Source organism: Podarcis raffonei, chromosome 3, assembly GCF_027172205.1.
Source record: "Podarcis raffonei isolate rPodRaf1 chromosome 3, rPodRaf1.pri, whole genome shotgun sequence".
In the NCBI taxonomy this organism is placed as follows: domain Eukaryota; kingdom Metazoa; phylum Chordata; class Lepidosauria; order Squamata; family Lacertidae; genus Podarcis; species Podarcis raffonei.
Window position 1 is genome coordinate 49,642,683 of NC_070604.1, and position 23,794 is coordinate 49,666,476.

Consider the following 23,794-nt stretch of genomic DNA (forward strand, 5'->3'; position numbering starts at 1 on the left):
ATTTAGCCACTGTGACACATTCATTGATAGCATCATACCTGGACTATTGCAATGACTCTGTGTGGGGCTTCCCTGGTTCAGAGATTGCAGCTTATGCAGAACGCTGCAGCCGGGTGGTGCTCCTTATTGGACATATCCTGCCAGTACGAAGGAATCTTCACTAGCAGCCTATTAGTCACTGCACCAGTTTTAAGGTTCTGCTACTAAATAATTCTGAACAAGGTTACCTGAAAAACCATATTTCCTTCAAACGCCTGGTAATGGCAACCAGCAAATGGAACATGCTTGGTTTTGCCACAACCTGGTGATGACCAGCTTGTTGTAACACAGAGGAGGGCTATTTCACTGGTGGTACCAGTGTTGAGACATCACCTTGCCAACAAAGGTCCGTATAGTAAAAGCTATGGTTTTCCCAGTAGTGATGTATGGAAGTGAGAGCTGGACCATAAAGAAGGCTGATCGCCAAAGAATTGATGCTTTTGAATTATGGTGCTGGAGGAGACTCTTGAGAGTCCCATGGACTGCAAGAAGATCAAACCTATCCATTCTGAAGGAAATCAGCCCTGAGTGGTCACTGGAAGGACAGATCCTGAAGCTGAGGCTCCAATACTTTGGTCACCTCATGAGAAGAGAAGACTCCCTGGAAAAGACCCTAGTGTTGGGAAAGATGGAGGGCACAAGGAGAAGGGGACGGCAGAGGATGAGATGGTTGGATGGTATTCTCGAAGCTACCAGCATGAGTCTGTCCAAACTGTGGGAGGCAGTGGAGGACAGAAGTGCCCGGTGTGCTCTGGTCCATGGGGTCACGAAGAGTCGGACACGACTAAACGACTAAACAACAACAACACCAGTGTTGTGGATTGATCTTCCTGCTGAAATATGAGAGTTTCCATCTGTATTGGCATGGCCTCTTGAAAACATGCCTTTTTGGCAAGCATTCACCTGAACCTGAACTTCTAGTCTTATTGTTTTAACTGTTTTAACTGCCATGCTTTTAAACTTCCTTGATTGTACATTTTAGTTGAGGAAGTTTTAATGCTTTGCTTGGATTATTCTTGTGTATTTTAATTATGTACAGATTTTATAATTGATTTTATAGTTGTAAACCACTTAAAAGCCATTTTTGCATATAAGTGGTTTATAATTTAAATAATAATGTTATTTTATTCCAAACTGTGGCTAGTTGGTTTATTTAAACTGTAATTTGGAATACGCCATGATCCCTAGTAGGACGCGGGTGGCGCGGTGGGTTAAACCACAGAGCCTAGGGCTTGCCAATCAGAAGGTTGGCAGTCCGAATCCCCGTGAAGGGGTGAGCTCCCGTTGTTCGGTCCCTGCTCCTGTCAACCTAGCAGTTCAAAAGCACGCCAAAAGTGCAAGTAGCTAAATAGGTACCGCTCCAGCGGGAAGGTAAACAGCATTTCCGTGAGCTGCTCTGGTTCGCCAGAAGTGGACCCAGAAGCTGTAAGCCGGCTCCCTCAGCCAATAAAGCGAGATGAGCACCGCAACCCCAGAGTCGTCCGCGACTGGACCTAACGGTCGGGGTCCCTTTACCTTTACTATGATCCCTAGTTTGAATAAAACAAGTCAAGATCAGCCAAAGTCCATCTCTTAGCCATGTCAGTATGAGAAAAAAGTAATATGCAAGCCTGAAGGTCACTGCAGCTCCCTCTTGCTATTGGACATACCATTGTTTGTATGCGGTGCAAACACAACCATGGACACATTACATGTCATTTCCTACTGATCAAGAAGTTCAATAATGGTAAAGGCTCAGTATAACGACTCAACTGCCTGTACATACATAAAGCTTGCTGAACTAATACTCCAAAGTTACAGACCAAGGTTACCAATTAACTATTTAATGACTCCATTTGTTGAAATTGGAAAACATAGTGAAGGAATGCCAGCATATGCCATACAAGCATTATATTTGCATTCTTTTTGAATTTACTTCGGAATTGAATCAAGTGTAAAGTTAAAATAAATCATGAAATGTGGCTAAAAGTGGAAGATGTGCGAAAGGGACAGAAACAAATCTCTCATGTCATTTGTTATTTGTGCTGTAACTTATATGTTTACAGCTCTTGAATCTAATTCTCATTATTAACTTTCTACTTAATTTGTGAGGCTGGAATAGTCCTGTATAAAGCCTAAAACTCACTTGATTGAAGAAAAATCTGGAATACTAATGGCAAAACATGACTTCCAAAGGTAACTTTTGCAGCTTAAAAGCTTGTGGGAAAATTTATATTTGCATAATCTACTTTATTAAATTTTTTTTAGCAAGAATCAATTTGTTACCAGTTAGCATGCAAGATCACCACTAATGGCATATTCACTACACCTTTAGAGCATAAAATCCTGAATTAAAGGCATGATGTATTTACTTACATCAAATTAAATTATGCACACTGAAAGACAGAAATCTTCTTTCCAACTATTTTACTTATGCAACCATCTGAAGCAACCAAATGCTTAAAAGTACTAAGATACCGTTTCTGAGATAAGGTAAACAGAAATGTAAATAGCATTCAAAAATGGTCATACTATGAATTTATATAAAAGGCACAATGTTACAAAAAACATAAATAAATGCTACCATATATCCTAAATTTTACTGTGTGAAAAAGAGGAACATTTAGCACACCAAAGGGGGTCCAAGTCAGGATGTGGCTTGCTTTTATTTTATACCAATGTGCATTTGCACTTACTTATACTGAATCCTATTGGTCATTTTGTTGCCCAGTCACACGGTTTGAAGAAATTCGTCTAAAATTCTTCACAGTCTGATTTTTGTTATGTTAAATAATTTGGCGTTCCCTGCAACCTGGCTTAACTTCACTTCTCACCCCACACCAGACTATCTGATTCAGTTAATCCTAACACGGATTCTTTCCTCCATTGTGATTGTGTAAACTGTCCATTTGCTTCCTGTCCTTAGCCAAATTACTGAACTATAACACAAACAGATCTAACCTGCAACTACTAAATTTATAGGAAACTTTGATTATCATAAGCCTTTTCAAAATCCAAGTATGGAGAGCCTGAAGGTTAAAAAAGATTTTTTATTTTTTTTACTGTGACACAATTGATCGCTTAATCTTTTGCCAGCTTCTACTGATAGGTAAACATTCCTGTCAGTAACAATTCAAATATATAGAAACAGCAGTGTCTATTCTTGTACAAAAATTAAGCAAGAGTGGCTAGCCTATTGCCTTGAAAATTTAAGTCATTAGACAGCTAACAAACACATTTCTGTGGATGCCAATGAACTTGAAGGGTTATTATTCAAAATTACAAGCAGCCCAACCAACCCTGGAATGAAGAAAACTAATAAATATTCTGACTACATATAGCCAGACACCCTTGTTATCTTTCCCCATATTCTCATCCACTCAGGATTAGTGCAGTGTAGTACTACCAATGTATAGTCCTTCAAAATACACAGAGTGTGTATTATGTACAGGTGTATTATATACAACTTATGTTGGTGTTTGAATAGATAGATAGATAGATAGATAAATGGAGAGTTGGAAAAACCCACTGTTCCATTTATTTATTTCCCCCCACCCCACACATCCAGTGGGTTTTCCTTGCACGCTGGGTTCTGGGAATGTCATGGGACAGCTCTGGAAGCGTCTCAGGTCCTTACTGCAACTTTCCCAGAGCCCTCCACCTTGCAGGGGTAGGGGTGGGGTCGGTTCTGGGCTACCTAACTTTGAGCCATTTTGTCTTTGTGTGTGGACCCCCTGGAACCAAACCCACAATACAGAACACAGGTCCTAACTGCCCCTGCTAAAACAGATTATATTTAACGACAAATCCCCCTAATAATATTAAACTAGACCACAGCCATATTGCTTTAGCAGGTGGTACATAGTTTAAGGAAGGGACGCAGGTGGCGCTGTGGGTAAAACCTCAGCGCCTAGGACTTGCCGATCACATGGTCGGCGGTTCGAATCCCCGCGGCGGGGTGAGCTCCCGTCTTTCGGTCCCAGCTCCTGCCCACCTAGCAGTTCGAAAGCACCCTTAAGTGCAAGTAGATAAATAGGTACCGCTTTATAGCGGGAAGGTAAACGGCGTTTCCGTGTGCTGCTCTGGTGCCGGTTCGCCAGAGCACCTTCGTCACGCTGGCCACGTGACCCGGAAGTGTCTGCGGACAGCGCTGGCTCCTGGCCTCTAGAGTGAGATGAGCGCACAACCCTAGAGTCTGTCAAGACTGGCCCGTAAGGGCAGGGGTACCTTTACCTTTACCTTTACATAGTTTAAACCAGGAGTCGGGGAACCTGTGGCCTGCTGTTGCTGGACTACAGGACTGGCCAAGCTGGATGGAGTTTAATGTAGTTGGGAATCCAACATTTGAAGGGCCACAGATTCTCTACCCCTGGCGAAAGAGGAAATTCCAGAATGTTCATAATGGGCTAAATATGTTATACAGCTAAACTGGCCTCTAAGGAACTCATTTGATTCATTCATATTCACATGCAATGGACCCTTAAAAAGACTTACACGCTTGATATTTTTTTAATGCTTTACAGTGGTACCTCTGGTTACAAACATAATTCATTCTGGAGGTCTGTTCTTAACCCGAAACCATTCTTAACATGAGGCACGTTTTCGCCAATGGGGCCTCCTCCTGCTGCCCAGACCACTTCCGCTCGCATCCCTGGGGCAAAGTTCGCAACAAGGATCATTTATCTCCGGGTTAGCGGAGCTCGTTACCCGAAGCATTCAGAAGGAGGACGGTACGTAACCAGAGGTTCCACCGTACTGCAAAACACCTTGAGTGAGATGTATATAAAAGGTAGTCTACGACTAAAGTGATGGATGCCCCCAAAGCCTACCATGAGTGTTCCCTACCCCAACAGAGGGGAAGTGCCTTAAATTCATCAGAAAACTTCAATTCCCTTTCCAGCTTAGCAGCACTTTTATGCCTTCCAAGTCACTCCAGGCTTTTTGCCTCATTACCTCAGAGAAATGAAGGGATCTGCCACTCTGCTCACCTCTATACTACTTGTCACAATAAACAAACCCAAGGCTGCAAAAAACGTGAAAAGCAGGTAGCATAGGCCAGTTCTGTCATATGAAAGCATTCAGATACATTAAATATTGCTGATAAGCACAACTATAAACATATGGCTATGCCAACACCAACCCACAGTACAGAACTGAGTGAGTGGCTGGATGGTAAATCCTAGTGTTTACCTAAATCTACCTGTGTAAGGTTGCATTTATACATATTCCTTCAGGAGACTCAACACCCTACATTACACGGTCACTACAGTACATAGGAAAATCTTGCTGATATGCATCCTTCCTGGGGTGACACTCCAAGTAGGGGCTGGCTATGACAATAGCCGATCATAACTTTCCAGCTTTCCTCTTCAATGTCAGAACCCACCCTTAAACCAAATCAGGAGATTTATAATGCAAAAAAAAAAAAAAAAAAAGGGAACGCCACTAAGCACAGACTTTTCAGAGAGGAAGGAAGAATATTACGTAAACTGGGACTGACATACTATGAGCTAATGTACACTTTAAAAATATAAATAGCAGCCACAGGTTGCATCTTATATACACTTATATAGGAGTCAATCTCATTGAACTCAATGGAATTTACATCTGAGTAGTCACACAAAGGATTCCATTATTAATGTAGCTTCAAAATGGTCCTAAATACTCCTAAACCCAAGTCAAGTAAAGACAGAAATTCATCTATATATTATGACAGGGTTGAAGTAAATACAGTGGTACCTCGAGTTACAAATGCCTCAGGTCACAAACACTTCAGGTTACAAACTCCGGTAACCTGGAAGAGTTACCCCGAGTTGAGAACTTTGCCCCAGGATGAGAACGGAAATTGTGTGCCGGCACGCAGCGGCAGCAAGAGGCCCCATTAGCGAAAGCACACCTCTAGTTAAGAACAGTTTCAGGTTAAAACAGACCTCCGAAACGAATTAAGTTTGTAACTAGAGGTACCACTGTACAAAAATGAAAAGAAAATGCACATTTGAATAAACTAAAGGAATTGCAACTAAGCAACCTGCAACCACATTCCACACAGCACTCACTAGTTATTGCTCTCCTACCTAAAGGACAAATTATATTTTCCTAGCGCTATAATATGATGGTTTTGAGCATTGGGGCAAGCTCATGAGCACCAGCTACAAATCTAAAGGAAGAGAATGGAATGAGAGTTGTTGTGAAAACATGTTGGAGGTGGCGGCAATGCTGTGGTAGGGGCCATTAATATTGAGGATGAGCATTTAAGTGTGTGAGCTGTATGGGTGAGGATGGCAGGTATAAATAATATGTGTAGGAAAGAAAGGGGGTTTCAAGAATGCATAAAGAGGATTGCAAATGAAAAACACGGCAAATTTTTGCAGCTTTCCCCTTCTTGGGACTGTTCCTGAAGCAAAGTGATTTGAAAAACTAAGCTGTCTTGTTGACAAGAAAGACAGCTAGCTGGTTCTACAATATGGAAAACCAAACTCCTCTTGCATAAAAAAAATTCCCTTAAAAACACCACACACAAATTAGGAGTGCATGCACTGCAGTTTATAGATCAGGAAACATCCATGTGTGAAATTAGAAGAAGCTGCAAGCAGGTCAAAACTAAAATGTAATCATTAGTTCAGAAGACACTACTCAGCAGTGCCACTGCTCTCCACTCCTGCAATTTCTGTCTATAATAAAACCAGTAATATGCAAAGTAACTAAAGGCTGACATTCTCAACAGCAGTTCTCGCTTCAGTGTTACTGTTAAAGCATCATTACGCATTAGTGTATTATATTAAGAGTTTTATGGATGCATGTAATCTTCTCCCCAATATGACAGGAAACGTGTGAGAACCAACATGTTTTACATATATTTAATGTTTTGAATGTGTATTTTAGTTTTACTTTGTAGAGAAGCACACCAAGTCTAACATAGTGCTTCTCAACCTTTTAAAACCCATGCCCACTTTTAGCTAACAAGAAAATCCCACATCTCCATTCAAACCTAGCTTTCTGAATTATTTTATTCAAATTTTCAAAAGCATTGAAATATTGTGAATTTTAATTATTATTTTAAAATTATACTGTACTTCTTTTTTTGAAACATTTACACCTACCCTGAAACCTTCGTAACTTCCTCTGGGTGGGATGGAGTGACCCACCTTTTGATAAGCACTGTTCTAAACATACATGATTAAAACAAGCCATAAAATGCAAAATCTGTTGACAGCAAGGAAGGATTTTCTCAGTTAATCAACAAATGACAATCTAAATAACAAGTTTCTGCTTCTCAATACGTATGATCATGGTTAAATTTGTTCCTTCTCTTCCTTCTTGTAACATAAACCAGCACTTACTCCTTGATAAGGTGGTCAATTACATATTGACAGAAAATAATAAAAGAAAAGAAAGAAAGTCATCACTAAAACAGAGGACAAAAGAGAACAGTAGTTTGCATAAAAACTGTACAGTAGATCCTAATTTATATGTACAGATGCAAATTTAGAAATAATTACTACTGTAATGTAAATATTAATTATATAATCATAGTGGAGCTGACTGTGACCAGTGACCTATGTTCCTCTGCTATCTGAGTGCTGCTGATGGACAACTTTAAAGCGTCTGCCCTTTCTTGGGTTTAAACCAGATCTGGGTTGGACACCTTTCAGATAGAGGAGGGTGGGCAACGTTTTACAGCCTGAGGGTCACATATCCTTCTGATCAACCTCCTGGAGGTAACACACCAGTGGAAAGCAGGGCCAGAGCCAAAGCAGGGCAGAGCAATCAATGAAAATTTTAATCTTGGCCTGGGGTTTCCTCATCCCTGAAAGAGACTGTACTCTGACAGCCCTTCAAATAGTCTCCTCTGTGAAGAGGACATGTTGCCATCCTACTCCATTATGTCAACATCACACTGTTCTGGTTCATTTATTGTATTGGGAAGTGTTGTTTTTATTTGACAACATTTTACCGTTGTGAGCTGCTTTTGAGTTCAGATTGGTTGTTGGGAAAGTGGCATAAAAATATACAAAAGCAAATCAAATCAGAGTTTTCCCACTCCAGGTTCAGATCATTAGCTGCTGGCGAAGGTCTCCCCCCCCCCATCCTGAAATTCATAAATACAGTGTCATTTCCCCATCACCCATAACCTAGTTGGGTGTAATATGCAGCTGTATCCTAATGTACTGTTGGGCTTTGACTGACTTCCTTCTTTGGAAGGAATGGGCACTCAAAGTTATAGCAAAGGAATGCCACACTTTCCTCCAAATTCATTTCCCCCTTCCCTGTGTCTTGCTGGCTAATTAATAAAACCACCCCATGCTTTCCACAATCCTATCTAGCTCAGCCCACTTCACCAATATATTGACCAATTTTGCCCAAGACTAGTCACACTAACCTAGGGCAGAAGGAACGTAACATGACTCCTGAACTTCCATTTGAAAACAACAGTAACATGCTTGTCAAACTGAAACTAAGGATCTCTTCTTCCATCTTTTCCAAACAAGGGAAAAAAATAATAATTAAAGATTAAACTAGCAGGCATAGGAAAACATTCACCAGGGGAGGGAGACAGTTAACCATTTGGAAAAGGAACTCAAAACAGCATCCAATGTCATACTCAAAATCTTGTGAGTATTTAGATTTTTCAATTAGAACTGTTCCAATACATTTTTAGTAGAAATCTTAAGGAAGCAGGCAATGCTCTAGTACAAAGCTAACCTTAGAAACCTACAGCTTTCGTAAACACTACCAAGAAAGCAAGTCAACTCTGTATGCAGGTTTTGTGTGCGTGTTTTTTCACCTATTTTTAAAAGGTTTCCATAAAAGAGGGGAAAGCACAGCAAGACTAAGATATCTATTATGATCCCTTTCGGCAAGTTAACGCAGGAGGAGGGGCTGAGGGAAGAATGCTATCACTGCGCTTGCATTGAGTAATTCAAAGTGAAGCCTACAAACGAGACATCTCATTAGTTTGAACAGATGGATAAAAATTAAAGGCTGATTCGCCAACTTCTAATTTCCCAATAGCCAAGAGGAGCTCGAAGTCTTGCGGAGTAGGACAGTTGAAAAGTCAACATGAAAAGATTTTCTTCCATCTGTCATAAGCACATGCCTGTGCAGAATAAATCTACCTCCCACTGTCCTTTATTATTTAATAGCAGTACAACATGCAACATCTATTAATGCACACCAACATACAACATCATCTGAATATCACATGCTACAACCTGTATTACAGTAATGGGACTGAACCAAACCAGCATGAATTGCAGACGTGAAAATTATGCCTTGTTAGGATGCTATGTTCTTTGAGGAGCTAAGAATAGTAGATAAAGGATAACCCGTGGATATAATTGATCAAGCTGTCAAAAAGCCTATCACAAACTATTAATAAATCATAGTAGCTACAGTAATGCAGGTAATAATAAATCCAGTCCTAGTTTTGAGTATGGAAAAATGCATTGCTTCCAAATTATTTCTTCATAATGCTATTCTCATTCTGCCAATGCCAATAAATCACTAACATTTTCAGACACCTGAAGTGGTGGTACATTGATACCAAATAAAGTACCTCCAACAAATAAGTAATACCTTTGAGCATCTTAGAATCATAGAATCATAGAGTTGGAAGAGACCACAAGGGCCATCGAGTCCAACCCCCTGCCAAGCAGGAAACACCATCAGAGCACTCCTGACATATGGTTGTCAAGCCTCTGCTTAAAGATCTCCAAAGAAGGAGACTCCACCACACTCCTTGGCAGCAAATTCCACTGTCGAACAGCTCTTACTGTCAGGAAGTTCTTCCTAATGTTTAGTTCTTCCTAATGTTTAGGTGGAATCTTCTTTCTTGTAGTTTGGATCCACTGCTCCGTGTCCGCTTCTTTGGAGCAGCAGAAAACAACCTTTCTCCCTCCTCTATGTGACATCCTTTTATATATTTGAACATGGCTATCATATCACCCCTTAACCTCCTCTTCTCCAGGCTAAACATGCCCAGCTCCCTTAGCCGTTCCTCATAAGGCATCGTTTCCAGGCCTTTGACCATTTTAGTTGCCCTCCTCTGGACACGTTCCAGTTTGTCAGTGTCCTTCTTGAACTGTGGTGCCCAGAACTGGACACAGTACTCCAGGTGAGGTCTGACCAGAGCAGAATACAGTGGCACTATTACTTCCCTTGATCTAGATGCTATACTCCTATTGATGCAGCCCAGAATTGCATTGGCTTTTTTAGCTGCCGCGTCACACTGTTGGCTCATGTCAAGTTTGTGGTCAACCAAGACTCCTAGATGCTTTTCACATGTACTGCTCTCAAGCCAGGTGTCACCCATCTTGTATTTGTGCCTCTCATTTTTTTTGCCCAAGTGCAATACTTTACATTTCTCCCTGTTAAAATTCATCTTGTTTGTTTTGGCCCAGTTCTCTAATCTGTCAAGGTCGTTTTGAAGTGTGATCCTGTCCTCTGGGGTGTTAGCCACCCCTTCCAGTTTGGTGTCATCTGCAAATTTGATCAGGATGCCCTTGAGTCCGTCATCCAAGGCATTGATAAAGATGTTGAATAAGACCGGGCCCAAGACAGAACCCTGTGGCACCCCACTAGTCACTCTTCTCCAGGATGAAGAGGAACCATTGATGAGCATCCTTTGGGTTAAAATAACAAGGTTCCTCCCACCTCTCTGCACCATAGGATTCCTTTTTTTGGGTGCATTTGAGATGTAAATAAAGTCAGTAGAACTGAACCAGACATGACACTGAATGCATAATTTCTTTAACGAGCACTTTTAAACTGGAGTGTAAGAGACTATGACTGTGTATGTTGTTGACTCTGGCTCCAGTGCTTCTGAATCGGTATACCCACAATGTTACCCACAACGTAGAGCTATCCTGTAATTTCTTTAGAAATACTGCTGTTTGATGCCTTTCTTCTCAACAACAACTTTATTACGGTCATAGACCAGCATAAGGAGGGAGGGGTAGAATAATTCAAAATCAATCTCAAACTAGCTTCAATCTAAAAGAAAAACTTATGCCGCCTTCATGTCACAGTCAAGCTGAGGTGTACACTTAAGACAGCCATTGCGCGTGTGTGGATGACAATGCATGCACAGATTACTGCTTCATTGAATAGAAATTGGAGGGGGGATCCTGGGGAAGGGAAACCATACAGGCATCCAGTTGAAGACATCCCCACCCCCTCTCCGTTGTGTACAACAGTGTGCAAATGTGGCTTGGAAGACAGCAAGGCAAAAGAATCTCACTGCCTTTTAACTCTGTCTATGTACACAATAGTAGCAGGTAAGGAGGGAGATTTTAACCCTTTCCTCCTCTGCCAAGACCCTAATGAAAATGGTTTTTTTGAAGCTGCTATTTGCGTTGAGAAGAAAACTCATAGGCCCTAAAGGAGCTTTCCTCACAATGCAAACAAGCTGCTTTAAAAGGAAGGATTCTCAGCAGGTCTGCAGCAGGGGATGAAAGGGTTAAACTCTCCCTCCTTGTGTGCTTCCAGCAGCTGCTATTTCCATTTCACAAACAAACAAACAAAGACATTAGAGGGAAAGACATCTATGATATCACAGATGGTTTGGGCCCCTAGTAAGGCTAGTTATTTCTGACTTCCATACAATTCAATCTAGGGACCAAATGTTGAATGGAAATGCCTAACACAATTAGCCAAAAGCTAAGAACCACCATTAAATTTATACAATTTGCCTCATGCATGCTTAATGCATATTGAGTCATTAATAGGCCCATGGGTGTCATGGCAACCATGACATCTTCCATTGGTGCCCATGAAGCTTCTGTTTCCCTCCATTCATTGACCCCTTGGTCATTGAGTGGTTATCTTTTTGACCCTTGAAAAGTACATAGAGCTCTTTCCTCACTTCCTCGTTCAGCTTTATAAGTTTTCCAACGCTTAGATTAATTGTACTGCACCACACTTTACATAGATCCTTTGGAAAAGGGATATGCACTCTGCCTCTCAGGGGACTGATCCTGGGGAGGGGGTGACAAATGACCAGGCAGAGCGGCACCCATGACACTCACTCAACATTCAAAATTTGCCCACAGATTTAAAAGGGCTAGTGACCCCTGTAGTAAGTTCTTACACATTAGAGCAGGAATGGGAAATTGCTGTTCAATGGCTCTGAATTCAGATTGCGGCTGCCCATCCTCAGTCTTGCCCCCCGCCCCAGCAAATATGCTGATAAAAAGTTCCTGTAGGCACCAATGAACCCCCCCCCCACACACACACCTTAACTGCTGTGCAGGGAGCAATTTTAAAATCTCTCTCTCTCTTTCTCTTCTGAGAAGGAAGGCAGCTCTCTACATTGTGTTATAACTTGTAAAGCAGTCATAGGCAAACTCGGCCCTGCAGATGTCTTGGGACTACAACTCCCATCACCCCTAGCTAACAGGACCAGTGGTCAGGGATGATGGGAGCTGTAGTCCCAAAACATCTGGAGGGCTGAGTTTGCCTATGCCTGTTGTAAAGTGTTTGATCTTCACAATCCTTGGTTTATTCAACATGAATGGGGTGAGAAGGGTGATCAGTAGGATCAAGTATCACTTAAGTACTAAAATTCTGAGAAACCCATGTAGGTTGTTGTAGCTTGCTCGTTCAAGATACATTCCTTTAATTCCTTTGTTTGCTTCTAATGTAAATTCTAATTCTCTTACACCTGCCTCCATTCCTGTGGGTTTTTTTTAAATATATAAAAAATATAAATCTGTGGCGGTATAATAAAATCTTATTTCCTGATCTGACAGTAGGAAATGGAAAGAAGATTACTTGCTAATAAAAACGAACTCTTTCACAACAAACAATAATTAGTGCTGAATATCAAACTAATCTTTAGGAATATTTTTAAATAAAAATGTTATATATTAATAGCATCTGCACTTATCCCATTTACGACAGAAGCTGCTCACCTAAGTATTAAAGAAAGTCACACTTACCTCACTTAAAAGATTAGAGTTTCCAATGTGTAACTGGCTACATTACATGAAGTTAATATTTTTCATTCCATATTACAAGTAATGGAACAACAGATAAAATACTGATTTGATCAGTTCTAGTATACGGTTCTGTTTCTGTAATACAGAACTACCTTGGAGAGCCGTCGTCAGTAAAAACAGACAATACTGAGACAAGTGGCCCAATAGTCTGATAAGGCCACTTCAGCTATTATTTCACTATTTTAACTCATGCACTACTTTAACAATCTTGGTACAATTTAGTTGCATATCACAAAATAATAAAATAAACCCACCTTATTTTGTATCCACAATATTTAAACCGTGTTTAACTACATTAAAATGGCATGGCTTGATTATATTGGAGACAAGTGAGAAGTCTGCCCCTCAGGTATGTATTATAGTAAAAAATCAAAATATCGAACTGTGCTCTGAGTGCAGTAAAGAATCAGCGCAATCCCCAAACGACTGATGAAATGGAGTTCCAATTTTTACTTTTAAAAAGAGCAAGTTATCACATTTTCCTTTAGGGAATTCTGAATGAACAGCTGTCAAATTCTATAGAGTTCTCTAAAAGGTAGCATTTATCAGTGTTTAGGTTACATGTAGGGCATTTTTAAGAGAAAGCAAGTAGGATGAATTAAAAGAAAAGATGATAAAGGTCTTATTTCTACAATAATCTATCTCTTTGGACATATATCTGAAACCATTCAAAACACATCATTCAGGAAAAACACACATTAAAATTCATTTCAGGAGGAAAAACACTTTCTTAGTAGCTACAAACCCATGGAATATAGATTCGGTAACTTGTCATGCATATGGAAAGAAACCAGCTTTGGAGAAGAGGAAGGAAGAAGTATGTATTAAGGATGTATTAAGGACCATATGAAAACAGCTAGAGGCAGCTTTATTATAGGTTTACTAGTAGTAGGTGGAGAGGTTTTATGTCATACTTTTAATACAGTGCATTATAGAAAACAGACTTTAATAACAAGTGGGGATATGTATATATCATTCAACATCTTTTGCTGCCAGAATGCTTGAAACTTCTAACAGCAAAAATAAAAAAACTGCAAAAACATCAGACTCCGTTCTAAGCACACCCAACAAACCTCCCCCTCTTTTTTTTATAAAACGTCTCAGTATACAATCACCATTTGGAAATCCTGTGGTTGTGCCATATAGGGTACATATCCACTCTCCATGCTATTAAGATCAGTGAGACTTATTAGTTGTGACCCACCTCAACTTTTGACCCAACTAAAGCCCTGTTAATATTTTCAAGTAGTTATGGATGCTGAATGACTGAAAGACCCACCTAGAATGCTCCAGAATCTGCCTCTCTCTCTCTTTTCTATTTTTAAGGAGAAGTGGGTGGTAGTAGAGCTCAATTTTATTTTCCCAGAACACTCCAAATGTTGAGTAGTTCAACAGCATTCTTTGAAACAGTGCCTGCCGGCACAAAAAATACCAGCCCTAACCAGTAACCATCATTTCCACCCTGGAATGAGATAATATCCTAGCCTTTGAATTACTGTGATGTGGTAAATGGGTTAGTCTTGAGGCTACAAATGGTGCAGAACGTAGTGGCTAGGTTGCTTGTGAGAGCAGACTTCCACAATAAAACATTGCTTGCACAATTTGCACCAGTGGCCAATCTGCTACCAGGCAGTTCAAGGTGTTGGTACTAACATATAAGGCCCTATGCAGCTCGGGTCCAGGTTACTTGAAAAACTGTCCTCTCTTACAGTGGTGCCTTGGTTCTTGAACTTAATCCGTTCCGGGAGTCCATTCGACTCCCGAAACTGTTTGAAAACCAAGGCGCAGCTTCCGATTGTCTGCAGGAGCTTCCAGCACTCAAGTGGAAACCGCATCACACGTTTAGCTTCTGAAAAACGTTCACAAACCGGAAAACTTACTTCCGGGTTTGCAGAGTTCAGAAGCCAATTTGTTTGGAAGCCAAGCTATTCCAGAACCAAGGTACCACTGTATATACTTTATATATCACTGCAGTCTATTAGTGAGTTTCTCTTGCAATTTTCAAAGATCTCAGAAGCTCACTTTCCAACAACTCAGACAAGGCTTTCACTGTGGCTGCCCTTGTTCGGTGGAATAGCATTCCTGTCAAGATATATCAGGGACCCATTATTTGTACTTTTTGTTCCAGCAGGCTTTCCAGGCTGGATCAATGGGTGCCATTTGTAAAAAAAATAAATGCCTATTTTGCATTGTTTTAGTTTTGTTTTAAGTGTATCTGCTGTTTGTTGTGTTTTTAGCTTCTTGTTTATTGCACATTGTTTTGAGAGGATTGAGCGGAAGGTGATTAGTAACAATAGTAATAATTCTGGGAAAATAAAACAGTGCCCACAGAAATCAATAACCAAAAAGTAACCAATGGGTATAAATAGGATAATGACAGTGTACATATTTGCACCCATTCTGATATTTGTTCTGAAATGAAAGAAAGTTGAACCAAATGGGCTGCATTCAGTTAATTTTTCATCTGGTATGAAATGAATGCATACCTTCAGCGGAAAAGTACATTATTTCATTACAGCAGGGTAATTTTTCTCAAGTTACTATACAGCAGAAGAAGGGCAAATAGCAAACGACGAGTGGAAATAAATTCTACATGTGCTTGCATTTGCATTCTGCAGTATTTGATTGTGCAGACTTCCTTACATGAAAACCTTTCATTTTTAGAAGCTTTTCACCGCCTCCAGAAACCTCAAAAAAGGCCAAGTCAGCTGGTTTCCTGAATAGAACGAAATCCAAGTGTTTATGTGTGCAAAGAATAAATCCTTGTGGATATTCACAAGCAGGTTCTAACTTAAAAGCCAATGAATAAACATACCTGATGTCCAGCTGTTACTTGCTTCAAGACATTTTCATAACAAACTTCATCCATATTATTCAGCTGCTGCACCTGAGCAATACAACAGAAATGCTTTATTGTAGTATCAAAATGTAAAAGACAGTATTCCCATTCTACCAACTTTAACGTAGCATAATTTAAAAAATTTATGGTGTTTTACTAATGCTTGACGAAGGCATACTTTTATTATATTGTTACATATTTCTCTTTCATTGAGATACCGTGGAAACAAAGAGGTACAAATATTAACACCAATAACTTAAAATCATTTCTTCTTAGAGAAGTTCTGTTCCTCAAACTTGATCAGGTCTGCAGCTTGCCTTGATCTGTGCAGCGTGAAGATTTCCTAGTCACTATTTCCATGTCATTAGCGGCACTTGAAACATTCTGAAGTCATCAGAACGACACCACAACTTCAGTGAGTTCCAAGGCCCTACTAGAATGCAAGGCCTGGCAACCTTTTGTACTTATAATATCAAATGGAGCTAGAAGTCACCCCATTTTTTAAATGGACAAAACCAGCTTCACCAGCTGCATACAACACTATGGAACAAACAGATGCCCTACAGGATCGCGGAATAAATATTCAAGATTTGCAGCTTCATGGTTAACAGACTACCTTAGCAGTTTGGTTGCTGTTAAACCAATCAACTGATGCAAAGCTGCTATTTGCATCATTTGCAGAGGTGAGGCAAAATAAGACTTAATGTGTTTGCTCAGAAGTAAGCTAGAAGTCAATGAGACTTACAATCAAGTAAATGTGTAAAGCATTACATACTAAATTTACAGGCTGCGGCGAAACATGATGTGTGAACATGTTCAGTGCCACACGGACATACAGCATGTTAATCTCAGGATTGTGGGTTTGAGCCTCACGTTGGGCAAAAGATTTCTGTACAGGAGGGGGCTGGAACAGAAGAAGCTTGTGGTCTCTTCCAAATATATGATTCTAGCATTCTATCCTTACTCAGACTCCTTATCTTCTCCAGAGAAAAAACTACTGCTATCTGTATAGTCACTTGTGCTGTCTCTGGAGCTTGGTATGTTCCTTCTGATTGAAAGCAGAGGATGGGGAAGCCATCAACTTAACTGGAGAAACCTGAACTTTAATTTCACAAGCATTTTGCACTATAGAACCCCTTGTGCCTCTTGACTCTTATACATTAACATTGATAAAAGACAGCTTCAGAGAAGTAATCTGATATTAACTCTCTATTTATATTAATACTTGGAGAGTAACATAATTCCTGATCACACTGCAACACAGCTAGCTCTACCTGAGTTCCAAGGGGGAAATAATTCAATCATGAAGGCAGCAACAGCTTAAAATGAAGCCAGGGAATTCATAGTCATAGCTGACACTCTGTCCATAGCACATCATTACTAAAAGGGTAGTTGACTAAAGTGAATAAATAACTCGCTAGCAAAGAAATAAAATGCAAACCGCCATCTCTATTATCATGGCAAAACGTAATCATGAAGGAGGGAAGGGAATTTGACACTATTGAGCAAGTCAAAGAAGTCTCAAATCTAACTCTCAAATGCAAACTTAATGAAGAGAAACAACAATATTCCAAGGAAAAAGAGACGCTGGATATTTCTTCCAACATCAGCAATACTGTACTGCTGTAGTATTATGCAGGAACACATAAGAATCAGACAGCAGAACTGAAAAGAGAACTCCAAACCAATTCCCATGCTTCCATGTATTTATTTATCATAATTACTGTGTTGCTGGGTAAAGTCTGAAGCAGTAATCCACACATCTCCCCTGTAATGAGTATTGCACAGTGACTAATAGTTTATTACTACACTATAGTCAGACGTTCTATTGTGCAATTAGAATTGCAGGCTATGTTCCAAATTCAAATCTCAGTTCAGCAAAAGATTCACTCTGTTGCCTTACGGCAAACCGTGGTTCCCCATTTGGTACACAGGGACCTTGCAGGTTTGTCACAAGGATTGCCAAGAAAGCATACGTGAATCACTTTGAACAATATACACATGCTAACATACTGGATATTGTTTATTTTCATGCCTGTGAAACAGACAGGGCACTTTGTAGAGTTTTGTAAGCCAAACAAAAATTTAATAAGATCCTGACCCCAAAGTAGTAGTCAATCTAAAGCTAATGCTGAAGAAGGTATTACAAGGGAAGGGAGAGACAAAGGGATGATAATATGAGAAGGATGGTGACTACTACAGATATATACGGAAATACCACTTGAACACGTTCCTAAGAATGGTTGTCTCACCATCTCATTCCAAATATTTTATAGCAAAACTGTACCTTGTTAGTTGTCTTGATACCAAGAAATGTCTGCCCAAGTGGAACAGGCCGGAAACGGCCATCAAAATAAAACAGTCCAATATAGGGATTAACATGCAGAAATGTAGCAACATCAAGGTAATTAGGTAAAGTGGCTGAAAGGCCCAAGATCCTAATCATGCTTTGGGTAGATTCAACCTGTAAAAAAGAAAAGAAAATGTCATTAAGTTAGCACATTTTTTAATTAAAGTCTAGAGTTAATATTACCTTAATAAAATATAAAAATAATTTCCACATAAATATATAAATATGTGTTAGTGGATACTAATATTTTGCTCAATGTGTAGTACAGCAGGAGTTTTTCCTTTTCCTAACAAAACCCCCAAGGCCCAGCAATTAGAGACACATTCAAAATAGCAGATTTGAGGGTGTGTTGTTGTGGTCAGAACCTGAACTGAACTCGTAGTCCTTTCTCAAAAAACCCACTTCTGATTTAGATCAACTCAATTTAGAAAGCCAAAGCCAAGTTGCTTCCATGGTTAAACAACTGAGTCAGAAGGCTCTAGAAGTACTGCAAATCAGTTCAGTTCTGGCATTGAAGGAGGCTTTTAAAATGTATCTTTTTACTATTGTCTTCGCTTACAAGAATTTTTGTGATCTACTTCATTATCTCTCCTGTAGCTTACTTGTCTGCGCCAGCTCTGCCTGTGGTTCTATAGCAATATTTCTCTCTGAGGGTCACTTTGTGAAATCTTAGCTCTGAAAAGCAACTAATAAATTACCAGAATGAACAAACAAGCAAGCCACATCACTCAGATATCTGCAGTAGGTCCTGATAGGTCTTGCAGTGGACCCAGCACTTATCTACAGAACGTGCTCTCGCTCTCAAACCATGGCACTAAGAACTGTGTGTATGCTCCAGATGGCGAACACTTGAGGTAAGATCTTCAAAGCACGTGGAGTTCAGAACAAAAAGAAGCTGAACCAAGTTGATGATGTTAAAGAACCTAGCGGCATTAAATTTATAAAGCAGAGCAAGGATTTTCTCAGTTCACGTTCAAATCCATTAATTCTGATATTCACTTGAGTGTGCTCAGAACTTTATGGAAACTTGGTACTGACTGGTTTAACCTCTATGTAACTTTACTGAAGCTATCTGTTTTCTGAGCCAGTGTTTGAAGACTGGGGTCAAATGGATGGGGGAAGAATAGACTAAAACTGAACCCAGAAAACAAAAAAAGAGGTGAGGAGGAGGAACGACTGTGGTCTGGAGAGGGAGATGTCTGCCTGTGAGTGATTGTATCCCTGTGATACAATAAGGAAAGGGCCTGGAGGATATTCCTAGATCCAGCATTGATTCCTAAGTTGTCTGTACAAGTTGTTGCTAGGAGTGGCTTCATCTGTGTTTGGATAGTAAGGGGGCAATTCCCTTTCAGACAGATCAGATGGATGCATGGTATTGGATCTCTCAGGCTTGATTACTACAATGCACTTTCCACAGGGCTCCCCCCCCAAGACAGTTTTGAAATTTCACCTGGTACAGAATGCTGCTGCATGTCTTCTAACTGGTGTTGATAAGGTAGAAGGTTTTCCAACCTTTTCTGTGGTTGTCAGTTTGCTCCGGGGACCTAACTTACGTATTTCTTTCAAGGGAGAAACTTTTTTGTGTCTGTTTCAAACCTGTATAGGTGTGCTGTTCTTGTGCTTTTTGTTTTGTTTTTAAATCTCATGCAAGTCACTTTGAACTGCTGCAAAAGGAGTACAGAAGTAGACAGACAGACAAACAAAGAGAGGCAAAGAACCAACAAGGACTTGTTTTTGATTTTTTAAAAAAGCAATTTAATTTGTACACCAAGTAGTCTGAAAGCAACGCTGTTCCACATTATGATGGTAACACCGAAACGGATTTGAGTCAAAGAGCAATCCTGTCATGATTTATAGGTGTATCTAATTGACAGGTAACTGTAACAGTGTGAGGAAATATGGGAAGCGTATAATTTTTGCAATTACTGAAACTAGTGCATGAAAAAGAAAAGAAGGGTGTAGGCAGTTTTTATGGTTCTTTCCAAAATGTTTTTCAGTGACACCTAATCTTACTGCAAGTAGTTTGAGGGGGAGATCAGTACTATACAGTATTATGAACTGTTCGAAGTAGCTCTCTGCATGTCTTAAAATGGCATCATGGCACTGCATGGCACTTTCTAAAAAATTAGAAAGATATTTTTGATAAAGATAGTAAGTTCAAATATTAAACAACACTTTTAAGGTTCAACTCCAGCAGCTTTATATGCCACATAGATTGAAATGTACTAAAAATTTAACATGTGATTATAGCTGCAATACCATGCTGTTGATACTGAATTTACTATGACTGGGAGTGGAAGAATTCTGAAGAGAGATTATGAGGTTAATTGGAGACACGGCTGAATACTTTAATCCCTCATGATGCAAATATACTACCATTGAGTTATTTTAAGGGAATTAGTATTTAGCTAATTGCAGCAAAGATTTGTAAAGCTGAAAAAGGGGGGTAGTGGCAGGTGAGAGAATGCACCGCCCCAACAGAATGGTTCCAGAAGATATGGTCAACAGTTTTTATGACCCAAGTTTTGTTAAGAGTATACGGAGACAGACAACAAAACTCACTGAAAATTGAACTTTTTCATTATGTATTAGAATGACAAATTAACAAACTGACGATTAACACCACCAGGTAATGCTTTTAGCATTGCCATGAAAGCTTATTTTTAATTAAAATGTATTAAAAGTCTGCATGGTAATGTTTTCTGCCTACAAATCTTTACTTTGGATTTTGTGAGTACAGCAAATCTTATCTGCCAGTGGTGGGAGAAAGCCCAACACACCTGCACTCAACACTCTTGGGCACACATATACACAGGACAAAGAGCCCCCCCCCCCGCTTTCCAACCATACCCTCTTGCCACTCATCAAATGATCAATCTGATCAACAGCGAGGAGTCAATTAGCACTCCTCTCAGAGAGCTGAACTACCTCAGCACCATGTCTACTTTTTCTTTTTGCAGCATTCAGCAAAATTGGGGGGACGGGGACTGCTTGGCGGGCAGCCTGATCCAGTCTCTGGCTACACACATTGGCCTGAAATCCATGTTACATGGTCAAGTCACATTTCCAAAATCCCCATCCTGTTTCTCCTTTGCAACACAGCAGTGGGAAGAGCAATTTGCAAGAAAGAGGCGGTGCTTAGCCCATTTCCTATCTGCCACTTACCCCCTACAGTCCTCCATCCCACTGTTTACCCCTCAACCAATCTTCCAAAAAAATGTTGCTTTCCTGACATTGAAAGAACACATCAGAACTCTCTCTCTCTCTCTCACACACACACACCTGTAAGTTAATGGAGACTGACAGATAGGATGGAGGACTGTAATTTTGGAAGACACAGAGATTCAAGTCCTACAACAGAACTATTTGTTACCATTAAGCCTCTATCAGGAAACACCATGCTAAATACTTTTATTCAAGACAAACAACAACAGTGGGAGTCAGGGGGTCGTAGCTGAGCACCAAATTCCATATTACAAACTGTTATGGGCCTATGCAAGCAGGCATTTCTACAATTATGACTAAATATTCAGGGTTTAATTATTTATCCATCCTTAACTGCAACAATGTAAAGACACAAAACTGCAATAATGATTAGCATAGAAGTTATGCACAAAAACCAACTGGAAAGCATATGTGCCTTCACTATTCAGAACAAAAATGCATTTGTTACTAGGCAACTACCTAACTGAGTAATGCTATATATGGGTTAATTCTAACAAATGAATTCTGGTGTTTAAAGTACTCTGGCCTCCTGAGCCTCTATTAATAGTAGTCTTAAATCAAACAATAGAGGGAAAACCCACTAAGTGAAGACAACACTCAAAGCTTTGTAACCCTGCAGTATTCTGTGATGGATAAACATCCATACCTATTTTATGAAGCTTTCACACCTGATAGTTAAAAAAGGACAATCAAATTTCTTTTGTACGTGGTGTGAGCGTACCATAACAGAGGTTCCTGTAAATGCCAGATAGAATGCAAGAGAATCCCAACACACATTCGACCAAGCAAAAGTTCTGCATTTTTATTATAGAGCAATTTAAAATTAATTAATTAATTTTATTTTAATTAAATAAATTTCTATATTGCCCTTCACCCAAAGAACACAGGGCAGTTTACAACAGAAAAACACAAACATACATACCCATAACAACAAAAACATAGATTGTTTAAGTAAAAGGCCAAGGATGATAGACAGAGGAAGTGTTAGAATATGTATAGAGAGCATGGGAAATATTCTACTATTATGTCCCATCAGCACAAGGATTTCCATGCGTTCAGTAGGACCCACCCCCCCATGCCCTCCCCAAACCTGCCCCAGAGAGTTCAGGGAACACCTAGAAAAGACTTAGGGTGGGGTTGGGGGACAAGAAGGTAAAAATATTCCATTGCTGACACAGAAATCCTTGCACTGATGGAATGATTGCCATAGTGCTACATTGGATTGCACACCAAGGGTTTGCAGCATTTGCACTGAAATTAATACAAATTGAATGTCCTATTTCAATGAGCACACCACCGCTTCTGGGTTTCTTATGGGGTCAACGTCCAGAGACACCTGCTAGCTTTGACAAATTGATCGCTGAATGAGTAATGTAATGAACAGCAGCAACACACCACTAATGAGGGAGAACGCAGGAGAAGTCAAAAAGAGAAGCAGCGTAATAAAGGGACAATGGTGCAGGTGCCTATTTAGAGAATAGAAAACCCTACCAAAAAAGTGAATCTACGGGGCTTCAAAGTAGATGTAAATTCTATGATTCTATAATCAGAAGCGTTCGCTGCCTTAACAAAATCGAAGCAATGGAAGGGAAGAGATAAATATCTGAAAGAGGAAGGCTTCTGTTTCCACCACTGCTGCTTAACCCCCTACCACCACAAATCTTCCCCCTTTCTCAAGGGTAAGATTTGGGAATTGGTGTGGGGTACAGGGGGCTGATGTGGAACACCTTTGTTCTTATTGCAAACCTGGACAGAGCTCACAAAAAATGCTGAGTTTTTCTCTCAGACTACTGCAATAGAGTTTAGGAAAAAGAAGCCAATTTCAAACAAAGGGGGGGGGAGTGGGTGGTGGGAGACTTTTACCATCACTAATTTAGACAAAATGTCTAAGTCAGAAAAGGTAGTCATCAATGCACCAGCCAAATGATGACCAGAAACTTAGAAATTTAAAGTGCACTAATTTGCTAAGTAGATATTACTGAACTGCATGGTTTTTTATTTAACTTTTTTTCTATTTTAAACATTTAAGCATTTTCATCTTACATCCCTGTTATTTTCAGGAATGCACAATTTTAAACATCAAAGCTACAATTAGTTTCAGAAGAGTCTTTTGATGTTGTATCCACAGCATATGAGCAAAGCTCAAAGCCTTTTTCCACTAAAAAAAGTTTTGTCAATTCAATTTAAATATCTTGTAAAAGGAACCTTTAGAATTCACAAAGTGCATAATGTGCATTCGTGTTTTATACCCTTTTAGCTAAGGTCACATCAGCTTTTACCCTGCGAGATATGTAACTTGACCCCTGAGTTGAAGGGACCAAAATCTGAGCTCAGCAAAGCACATCAAAAAGACAGCTATCCTCC

The 23,794-nt window shown here is 39.9% G+C and overlaps 1 protein-coding gene across 2 annotated transcripts in view; it reads right to left on the reverse strand.

The window, feature by feature from the left end:
* Positions 1-23,794, reverse strand: part of ASCC3 (activating signal cointegrator 1 complex subunit 3) — a 203,282-nt gene that overhangs the window by 109,125 nt on the left and 70,363 nt on the right. For both annotated transcript variants that reach the window (XM_053381539.1, XM_053381540.1), the window contains 2 exons: positions 18,143-18,319; positions 15,832-15,903 (listed from right to left, as the gene is read on the reverse strand). In XM_053381539.1, coding sequence (XP_053237514.1) covers positions 15,832-15,903; positions 18,143-18,319 — 249 coding nt within the window. The remainder of the gene's footprint in view (positions 1-15,831; positions 15,904-18,142; positions 18,320-23,794) is intronic.